This window comes from Octopus bimaculoides, chromosome 14, assembly GCF_046866305.1.
Source record: "Octopus bimaculoides isolate indiv1 chromosome 14, ASM4686630v1, whole genome shotgun sequence".
Classification (NCBI taxonomy): Eukaryota; Metazoa; Mollusca; class Cephalopoda; order Octopoda; family Octopodidae; genus Octopus; species Octopus bimaculoides.
The window spans coordinates 30,547,596-30,559,300 of NC_142941.1; the positions used below are offsets into that span (position 1 = coordinate 30,547,596).

Here is an 11,705-nt window from a genome sequence, read left to right on the forward strand (position 1 = left end):
GAGTTGTTTGTTTTATTCCAGTCAGATCTTTGAAAAAAAAACACTAACAAAAACAGATTAACAAATAATATAACCACCTTCTCCACATATGCTTCTGGTTGCCATAGTGATGATGTAGGGAAAGCAAATGCTAATGGTCCCTGAAATACTAAAAGGTACATATACAACATATCACCATTATCTTTCAATTCCTTATCTCAGAAACAAATATACACAATTAACTGTTCATTTGCTTGCATTAAATAGCTTAACACTCACCTCTGTAAGAAAAGTATGGGAGCCCTTGAGAGAGTATTATAGTAAAGCTTGTTGTAAATCACACAGCAGCAGGATAGCTTTGGTACTGTAGGGGTCGTCAGGAGGCCTGTGCAGGAAAACTTTGGTAAAATTGTAATTATTCACTGCTTTTTTTTTTTTGTTACAGAAAAGTGTTTTGAATACTGCTGCTATAATAACAAATTAGTTTTGGACATAATTGCTAAGGTTAGAGTATTTGGAGTTTGTTAATTTTGGTTCAATTATTGTGGTTGATTCTTTATGGTCCATATGGCAGAACTGTTTCTGGATAGAACTTTCATTACAGTGAGTGGTTTCTGTAGATTGTACCAAACAACATCTTTATTCACAAAACTGCTATGATAAATTTTTTTTCATTTTTTTTTTTACTTTTTCCTTTTTTGGTTTTTGTTAGTCAACCCCCAAAATGTCACTTTGACATAAACTTCATTAATATCTTTTCATTTGAGTTCCCAATGACCATATTTTTTGGTAGTAACATGAGTGTTAACAAATTTGATGCAATGATCCAAGAAATTGTAATTAATTACACCAATAGTGATGAATGAGACAATCTTAATGGTTGTGGACAGGTCAGGGGAATCAAACCCCTAATTTTTTAATTAACTAGTAATGTATCTTTGGTAGAATTACTAGGATCTTGGTATTTTAGAGCCAAAGCTGCTGCTATATCAGAGTATTTCTGGTGGAGTTGCTAAGGTAAAGTCCATTGGTAGAGTTGTTATGACAGATTAATACATAGCATGTCTATAAAAGAGACTTATTCTTGGTATAGTTGTTAACAGTGCATAACAAGGTCTTTTGACAGGAATACAATAACGGATTATCTGGTAGAATTAAGTAGGTTATTGCAAACAGTGAAGAAGTCTCATCTGTTGTCATGGCAGCCAACATCCTCATGATCAAAGAAAACCTACATTTCAAAATAACAAGAACCATATTAATGATTTGTTCACATCAACATTTTCATTCATAATTACACACATACGTATTATGCATGTTCTTATTAAATATGTGTATTTAAATAAATAACATTTTCTGATGTTACACTGTCAACTGTTGTACATGGTTGAAGTAGGACATACACTCCCCACCACACACACAAACTTATTCACACACATATGTACAATGTAGATTTAATTGCATAAAATAGTAATGAGTTTAAAATTTTGGCAGGTGCCAGTAATTTTAGTGGGTGGGGTTAATCAATTACATCAACCCCAATGCTCAACTGGTATTGATTTTATCAATCTGAAAGGATGGAGTGAAAAGTCAAAAGCAACAGAATTTAAGCTCCAAATGGAAAGATCCAGAAGAATGCTGCAAACGTGCTAATGCTTCTGATAGCTTGCTGCCTTAATTGCATAAAGTAATAATGATTTCTAATTTAGGCACAAAGAAAGCAAATTGGGAGGGAAGAGGTTATTCAATACCATCAACCCTAGTACTCAATTGGTTCATTTTATTGACACTGAAAGGATAAAAGGCAAAGTTGATGCTAGATGGATTTGAACTCAGAATGAAAGACCTGGAACAAATACAACAAAGTATTTTTTGCCACTAACGATTTTGCCAATCCATATAATTTGAGGAAGGGGTTAGTCAATACCGTTGAGCTCCCTACTTAACTGATACTTTATTAACCCTAGAAGGATGAAAAGTAAAGTTGAGCCTTTGAGGTTAATGATGATAATGATGATGATAATTACCTGATAAATGCATTACTGGCTGCATCTTAAGTTGATTTTTGAATTTACAACCATAAGTATTTATTCAGTGGCTGCACCTCTTCCACATTGTTATTTGTGATGCTAGATGTGGCCTTCTGCACTTCATCAACCTGTTTATAGTGTGTTTTCTTGTGCCGCTGCAGAGAATCACGGCGGGAGAACTTCTGTGTGCAGAGGTCACATTGGAAAGGTTTCTGTCCAGAGTGCACAGTGTTCTTATGAATCTGAAGGTAATCTTTCTGTGCAAATTTCTTCAGACAAATGTCACAATGGAATGGCTTGAGGCCAGAGTGTCTCCGGCTGTGAATTTCAAGTGTATCTCTCCGTGCAAACTTCTTTAGACATATAGTGCACTGGTGTGGCTTCTTGCGTACATGTGTTCTCTGGTGTATGCGAAGCTTGTCTCGATTAGCAAATTGTTTTCCACAGAACTCACAGTGGAATGGCTTCTCTCCTGTGTGTGTTCTTCTGTGAATTTCCAATGTGGTGCGACGGGCAAACTTCTGGATACAGAGATCACACTGGAAGGGTTTCTCTCCTGTATGAGTCCGCCGATGAATTTGTAAATAATCACGGCGTGTGAACAGTTCAGCGCAGATGTCACATTGAAACAGTTTCTCCCCGGTATGTTTCCGTTTGTGTATCTGGAGGTTGTGTTTGTGTGCAAATTGTTGCATGCAGATTTCACAATGAAATGGTTTCACACCAGTGTGTGTTCTCTGATGAATAATCAGTGTGTCTCTACGAGTGAAACTTCGTTCACAAACCTGACAGTGAAAAGGGCGCTCACCTGTATGTGTTCTTTTATGGATCTGTAAATAATGGCGCTGAGCAAACGGTTTCAGGCAAATGTCACAGGTATATGATTTCTGACTGTTTCTCTGAGACGTCTGAGAATTAGAAACAGAAGACATCATAGTGCCTGGGTTCCCAGTATTGGTTACACCATTTTCCTGGGCAACAACACCTTGCGCAATCATTAAACTCAAACTAGGAGAGATACCAACATTAGAAACACTGCCATTTGGCTGTCCAGTATGAATTCTCTTGTGTTTGCGTAGTGTATCATTTCTGGCAAATTTCTTGGAGCAGATTTCACATTCATATGGCTTTTCCCCAGTATGTTTACGCCTGTGGACCTTCAGGACATATTCTTGGACAAATTTCTTACCACAAAATTCACAAAATAGCTGCTTTTTTCCATTTCCAGTCGTCTGAATTGGCAAATTAGTGACAGGTTGTTCATTAACATTGCAAATGTTATGTTCTCCTATATTGCTGCTATTGCTAGTGCCAACACCACTTCCACTACCATTTCCACCATCAGTACAACTAGGGCATTGACATGTCTTTTGGCAACAAGCACAGCCTTCATGGGAAGAATTGTCAAAATTAATGGTTGAGCTCTTGTTCTCAGGTGTAGGTTGTTCATTAACTGCAGCCTGCACTATATTGGGCCTCAGTTCAGCTGGTTGATAACAAGGTTGAACAAACTGAGTACCAGGATAACTACTGTCTTGGAAGATATATTCTCGAACTTCTGCCATATTTGATTGGGTCTGAAACTCTGACCCCTGAGGAACGAAAGGTTTTGAAGACATATGCATGGTTTTCCCACCCAAGTGTGACATTATTTATAATGATAAATGAAAGCTTAATTTCTCAAATCACTTTGTGATGTTACTTTTTAATGAATATCATATTATAAACCTCCTTCAAACAAATATTCCTCTATTCAAAGATATTAAACACTCGTATATAGATGTGCCACATGATCTATAACTATTCACTCAATTGTATAAAATAAACACAGTTGAATAAAACATATAAAAGGAAAACATTATTAGAAGCTTCCAGTAGTTGACATTTAAAAGGAAAGTGTATTTTTTTTGTCTCTTTAACTTTTTCACTACTTTGTTTTCATATTCTCTCAATTCAACTTCATGACATATTATGGAATCCAAGAACTAAACAGCCATTAACATTTTTTACAAAAGAAATTGTGTGGAGCAGAAGGTTTTGCTAAAAAAGGTTCAGTTGCAGCCTGAAATGAAGGAGTTATAAACAAAGCTTTCTCTGTATAGGAAAAATATCCATTGCAACTTAGATATTGTTTCAAATAATCCTTTTCTGTTTACTTTTGGTTTTTCGTTTATTTTTATTTTCTGTGTTAGGTTTACATCTCGTTTTTGATGGTTTCGGGTGAGAGCAAGGATTTTTCTGCAGTTGAATATGAACAGTTGGTAAATGCTACCTCAACCATGTAGTTATTACTTTACTTAAACAAGACCAGCCATAAATCTGAAAATTATATAAAAAAAAAAAGATAGATAGAAATCATAATTACATCTTAAATTTATTTCTTTTACTTTTTTAAAATTATTATTAAAGATTTTTGGCATAAACACAAAACATAAAAAAAGTTGTAAGAAAGGAAATATAGTTCACTGAATCAATCACTATGTAATATACACACGCACATATATATATATATATATATATATATATATATATATATATATATATATATATAGATAGATAGATATAGATATATATATATACATATATATATATAAATATACATATATATATAGATATAGATATATATATATACATATATATATATATACATATATATATATATATACATATATATATATAAATATACATATATATATATACATATATATATATAAATATACATATATATATATAAATATACCCCTCCATCCTCTCTCTCCCCTTCGTAGTTTTTCCTTAAGGTCTTCAGGTTCTGGCTATATATAAATGAGAAACCCATTCTAAATTATCTCGCTGACATACTACGACGAAATACCCAAGATGCAGATAAGATAGAGATTTTTTATTTATTTACGGCCTCAAACATCTCATAATACCTTGCGCTTTAGTTTTGCCCCCTATTATTTATCTTGTTTCTCTCCATGAAATTCAATTGAATTCAGTTGTTGTCTTAAATTCATGCTTATTCATTTTCTAAGCTTCCTAAATTCATGCTACGTTATATTCTAATCACCCAGAATTCATTGCTCTTTTAAAAAATTACGATTTATGCATTGTTGTCTCTCAAATATTTAAAATCTACAATTAAGAGCCCTATCTACTCACTGGCGGTAACCCGCCCTCCCACCCCCTCCACCGGAAGTTCATTCCTCTGTCATCCCACCCCCTCCACCGGAAGTTCATTCCTCTGTCATCCCACCTCCTCCACCGGAAGTTCATTCCTCTGTCATCCCACCCCCTCCACCGGAAGTTCATTCCTCTGTCATCCCACCCCCTCCACCGGAAGTTCATTCCTCTGTCATCCCACCCCCTCCACCGGAAGTTCATTCCTCTGTCATCCCACCCCCTCCACCGGAAGTTCATTCCTCTGTCATCCCACCCCCTCCACCGGAAGTTCATTCCTGTCATCCCACCCCCTCCACCGGAAGTTCATTCCTCTGTCATCCCACCCCCTCCACCGGAAGTTCATTCCTCTATCATCCCACCCCCTCCACCGGAAGTTCATTCCTCTGCCATCCCACCCCCTCCACCGGAAGTTCATTTCTCTGTCATCCCACCCCCTCCACCGGAAGTTCATTCCTCTGTCATCCCGCCCCCTCCACCGGAAGTTCATCCCTCTGTCATCCTGTCAAACTCGGCTGTCTCCCGGAACCCATCTAGTGGCCTTGGCCATCCTCTCCCCTACCTTTGGGTAGCGCATTAAGGTTGAGAAATGTTTGCAGGTTGTAGGTACTGTTTTGCTTATGAATTCTTCCAATTGCAAGTTTTCTTTTCAGGTACACGACACTGCTTTTCCCCTTCCCAGGCTACAGGCCCACACCCCCAACACCCATACTGTTAGGATTGGCACTCTCAACATCGGCACGCTGAAAGGTAGATCTGGTGAAATTGTTGAGATGCTTGAACGGAGATGCGTAGATATGTGCTGCATCCAGGAAGTAAGATGGAGAGGAGGTTCTGCAAGGTTCCTCACAGGCAAAGAACACAGGTACAAGATTTTCTGGGCAGGGAACACTGACGGGGTCGGGGGCGTAGGAATACTTCTAGCGGAGAAATGAGTGGATAAGGTAATCGAGGTCGTTAGAGTAAGTGACAGAGTACTTAAGATCAGACTAGTGCTTCATCATAGATTAGCTACTGTCATCTCAGCCTATGCACCTCAACCTGGGCTACCAGATGGTCTGAAAGACCAATTCTATGACACCCTCTTGCAAACTACCTCGTCGACGAGTGACAGGGACCTTCTCTTTGTGGCTGGAGACTTCAACGGTCATGTCGGACGTCGTGCTGGGGGCTTCCATGGCATACATGGAGGCTATGGCTTCGGTTCCCGCAATGAGGAGGGAACCAGACTGCTGGAGTTCTGTGATGCAACCAATCTTATGGTCTGCAATACCAACTTCAGGAAACCTGCCAGTCACCTAGTCACCTACCGCTCCGGCAGACACTCTAGCCAAATCGACTACATCCTCGCCAGAAATAGGGAAAGAGGGCGGCTTATAAATGCCAAAACCTACCCTGGCGAAGAATGTACCCCACAACATAGATTAGTAGTTAGCGACTTTGGGATCAAGGCAAAATGGGTGCCCAGAATTAGACAGGCTTGGAGAAGAAGGGTGTGGAAGCTTAAAGACCCTGCAAACGGACAGAGACTTAGAGACAAGTTACTTGAAGCATTTAACGAAATAGAAGGGGATATAGCATCATACAACGTGGAAGACAATTGGAGATTTCTGCGGGACAACCTGTTGAAAGCCACCGACCAGATTTGTGGGTGGTGTAAGGTCCCCTCCCAACCCAGAGTAACGTGGTGGTGGAACAAGGAGGTAGACAGGGCTATTAGACAAAAGAAACAAGCTTGGAAGGACTGGAAGAACGGTGGTAGCAGGGAATTGTACCAATGTGCCAGAAGGGAGGCTAGGCGACAGGTTTATTTAGCCAGAGGGGAAGCAGATAAGGAAAGATTTGCCAATGTTCTGCGCCGTGAGGACCAAAGACTCGAGGTATTTCGTGTTGCAAGACAGTGTAGGAGAGAGAATAGTGATGTTGTAGGAGAGAAATGTGTTCGCATGGATGATGGTACGCTTGCATTAAATGAGGATGCAAAGAAAGAGGTCTGGAGATGCCACTACGATAGATTGCTTAATAAAGAGAATGAATGGGAGAAAGAGAGCCTGCCTTATGTCAACCCAATAGAGGGACCAGCTATCCGAGTTGATAGTACCAGGGTAGATAAAGCAATTAAGAGTATGAAGACCGGGAAAGCCCCCGGCCCATCAGGAATCACTGCAGAGATGCTCAAAATATCTGGCAGTGTTGGCTATAGCCTAGTCACCCGTATTACGAACCAGGTGATACACGAAGGAGTCATACCCTATGACTGGTGTAGCAGCATCATAGTCAACTGCTACAAAGGTAAAGGGGACGCTTTAGATACAAATAATTACAGAGGCATCAAGCTGTTAGATCAGGTTATGAAAGTTACAGAGAGGGTCATAGCCCAACTAATTAGGGAGCGAATCAATTTAGATGAGATGCAGTTTGGGTTCGTGCCAGGTAAAAGCACTACTGATGCCTTATTTCTAGTGAGACAGTTGCAAGAGAAATACCTAGCTAAGGATAAACCTCTGTACCTGGCTTTCGTTGACATGGAGAAAGCCTTTGACAGGGTCCCCCGATCCCTTATCTGGTGGTCAATGAGGAAACTTGGGATAGAAGAATGGCTAGTGAGAGCTGTGCGAGCCATGTACAGAGATGCTGCCAGTAAGGTGAGGGTTGGAAATGAGTACAGCAATGAATTCCGGGTAGAGGTAAGGGTCCACCAAGGTTCCGTCCTCAGCCCCCTATTATTTACCATAGTCCTCCAGGCAATCACAGAGGAGTTCAAGACAGGTTGCCCCTGGGAGCTCCTCTATGCTGATGACCTTGCCCTAATTGCGGAGTCACTATCAGAACTAGAGGAGAAGTTTCAGGTGTGGAAGCAAGGTCTAGAATTGAAGGGCCTTAGAGTCAACCTAGCTAAAACCAAAATCCTAATAAGTAGGAAGGTAGATAAAACACAAACCCCTTCAGGTAGATGGCCCTGCTCAGTATGTAGAAAAGGAGTAGGTAGTAACTCTATAAGATGTACCCAGTGCAAGCTATGGACACATAAGAGGTGCAGCAACATCAAAGGCAGGTTAACTAGCAAGTTAGTTTTTGTTTGTGGCAGATGTTCAGGTGCAATAAAGACTGCAAACAAACAGGAAACAACTTCTATCTCATTCCAGGGTGAAAAACTAGAGGTAGTCGATAGCTTCCGCTATCTGGGCGACCAAGTTAGTAGTGGGGGTGGGTGCGCTGAAAGTGTAGCTGCTAGAATAAGAATAGCCTGGGCAAAGTTTAGAGAGCTCTTACCCCTGCTGGCGACAAAGGGACTCTCACTCAGAGTAAAAGGCAGACTGTATGACGCATGCGTACGAACAACCATGCTACATGGCAGTGAAACATGGGCTGTAACTGCTGAGGACATACGTAAGCTCGCAAGGAATGAAGCCAGTATGCTCCGTTGGATGTGTAATGTCAATGTGAATACCCGTCAGAGTGTAAATATCTTGAGAGAAAAGCTGAACATTAGAAGCATCAGTTGTGGCGTGCAAGAGAGACGATTGCGCTGGTATGGACATGTGGTGAGAATGGAGGAGGATAGCTGCGTGAAAAAGTGCCACACCCTAACAGTTGAGGGAACCCGTGGAAGAGGTAGGCCCAGGAAGACCTGGGCTGAGGTGGTGAGGCAAGACCTTCGTACATTGGGCCTCACCGAGGCGATGACTACGGACCGAGACCTTTGGAAATGGGCTGTGCGTGAGAAGACCCGGCAAGCCAAGTAAGATCGTTGCCAGTGCCCCTGGACTGGTTCTTGTGCGGGTGGCACATGAGATGCACCATTTTGAGCGTGGCCGTTGCCAGTACCGCCTGACTGGCTCCTGTAGGATTTTCGAGCGAGATCGTTGCCAGTGCCCCTGGACTGGCTTGTGCGGGTGGCACATAAAAGACACCATTTCGAGCGTGGCCGTTTTCGTGCGGGTGACACGTAAAAGCACCCACTACACTCTCTGAGTGGTTGGCGTTAGGAAGGGCATCCAGCTGTAGAAACTCTGCCAAATCAGACTGGAGCCTGGTGTTGCCATCCGGTTTCACCAGTCCTCAGTCAAATCGTCCAACCCATGCTAGCATGGAAAGCGGACGTTAAACGATGATGATGATGATGATGATGATGATGATGATATATATATATACATATATATATATAAATATACATATATATATACATATATATATACATATATATATACATATATATATACATATATATATACATATATATACACATATATACACATATAAACATATATATACACTAGAGGTAGTTGATAGCTTCCGCTATCTGGGTGACCAAGTTAGTAGTGGGGGTGGGTGCGCTGAAAGTGTAACTGCTAGAATAAGAATAGCCTGGGCCAAGTTTAGAGAGCTCTTACCTCTGCTGGCAACAAAGGGACTCTCACTCAGGGTAAAAGGCAGACTGTATGACGCATGTGTACGAACAGCCATGCTACATGGCAGTGAAACATGGGCTGTGACTGCTGAGGACATGCGTAAGCTCACAAGGAATGAGGCCAGTATGCTCCGCTGGATGTGTAATGTAAATGTGCATACCCATCAGAGTGTAAGTATCTTGAGAGAAAAGCTGAACATAAGAAGCGTCAGTAGTGGTGTGCAAGAGAGACGATTGCGCTGGTTTGGACATGTGGTGAGAATGAATGAGGATAGTTGCATGAAAAAGTGCCACTCCTTAACAGTTGAGGGAACCCGTGGAAGAGGTAGGCCCAGGAAGACCTGGGCTGAGGTGGTGAAGCAAGACCTCCGAACATTGGGCCTCACCGAGACCTTTGGAAATGTGCTGTGCGTGAGAAGACCCGGCAAGCCAAGTGAGATTGTTGCCAGTGCCCCTGGACTGGCTCTTGTGCGGGTGGCACATAAGATGTACCATCCTGAGCGTGACCGTTGCCAGTACCGCCTGACTGGCCTTGTAGGGTTTTCGAGCGAGATCGTTGCCAGTGCCCCTGGACTGGCTCTTGTGCGGGTGGCACATAAAAGACACCATTTCGAGCGTGGCCGTTTTCGTGCGGGTGACACGTAAAAGCACCCACTACACTCTCTGAGTGGTTGGCGTCAGGAAGGGCATCCAGCTGTAGAAACTCTGCCAAATTAGATTGGAGCCTGGGGTAGCCATCCGGTTGCACCAGTCCTCAGTCAAATCGTCCAACCCATGCTAGCATGGAAAGCGGACGTTAAACGATGATGATGATGATGATGATATACACACACACACACATATATATATATATATATATATATATATATACTCCAAGAGAGTTAGGGGTTCAGGATCCCACCCATTAAGGGATATACTTTTTGTAGGCCTTTTTATGTGCTTTATATTTTTATTCTGTTCTTATTTTATATTTGTATTGAATCTTGTAAATCTCAGAAGAGGCCTAGCGAATCATGCATGTACCCCAATTACATAATTTTCATCTACTAATTACTCCAGTGTACGGGAGCTATAGAGATAGAATGGGGCATGCCAACGCTAGGCCGAAACAGCTGTAAGATTTTATCCCTTCTCCAATTGCTAAATGTCCTTTAAATTTGAAATCTTAATTGTTGATATGACATGGTATGTCATAAGTGTCTGTATATTGTGATTTTTGTCAATTTAGTTATAAAATAAACAGATTAATCAACGGAATACAATGTCTGCCAAGTGGATGAGTACCTCATATTCCCCTCCATTTTCTTATTGCTATATATATATATATATATATATATATATACATATATATATATACATACATATATATACATATATATATATATATATATATATATATATACATATATAGGCGCAGGAGTGCCTGTGTGGTAAGTAGCTTGCTTACCAACCACATGGTTCCGGGTTCATTCCCACTGCGTGGCACCTTGGGCAAGTGTCTTCTACTATAGCCTCGGGCCAACCAAAGCCTTGTGAGTGGATTTGGTAGACGGAAACTGAAAGAAGCCTGTTGTATATATGTGTCTATATATATATGTGTGTATATGTTTGTGTGTCTGTGTTTGTCCCCCCAACATCGCTTGACAACTGATGGTGGTGTGTTTAGGTCCCCGTAACTTAGCGGTTCGGCAAAAGAGACCGATAGAATAAGTACTAGAATCTATTTTGTTTCTTTTCCAGTTAATTTTAATTATTTTTTGTTTATTTTCAAATCATTAAAATGGAATGTCAAGTTACGAAAAAGGAGCATTTTCAACACTTCCTTTTTTGGCTTTTAATCAAGGTTCTAAGGCTGCAAAACCCACTTGCAATATTTGTGCCGTGTATGGAGAGGGTGCCATAGCTGAAAGAACCGCTCGTGATTGGTATGCCAAGTTCAAAAATGGAAATTTTGATCTCAAAGACACACCTCGTTCTGGCCGTCCAGTTGAGTTCGATGAAGAGTGATTAAACCAACTTTTGCATGAAAATTCTCGTAAAACGACAAGGGAACTGGCAGAGGAAATGGAATGCTCCCACACTGCTATAGAGAAGCATCTTCACTCGATGGGAAAGGTTTAGAA

The 11,705-nt window shown here is 40.9% G+C and overlaps 1 protein-coding gene across 4 annotated transcripts in view; it reads right to left on the reverse strand.

Moving 5' to 3' along the window:
* Nucleotides 1-507: 507 nt before the first annotated feature.
* The window catches only part of LOC106876260 (uncharacterized), a 19,399-nt gene continuing 8,201 nt past the window's right edge, over nucleotides 508-11,705 (reverse strand). For all 4 annotated transcript variants that reach the window (XM_089362624.1, XM_089362623.1, XM_052972798.2 and 1 more), the window contains exons 2-3: nucleotides 2,007-4,328; nucleotides 508-1,210 (exon numbers count right to left, since the gene is read on the reverse strand). In XM_089362624.1, coding sequence (XP_089218750.1) covers nucleotides 2,051-3,658 — 1,608 coding nt within the window. In that variant the 5' untranslated portion in view covers nucleotides 3,659-4,328 and the 3' untranslated portion in view covers nucleotides 508-1,210; nucleotides 2,007-2,050. The remainder of the gene's footprint in view (nucleotides 1,211-2,006; nucleotides 4,329-11,705) is intronic.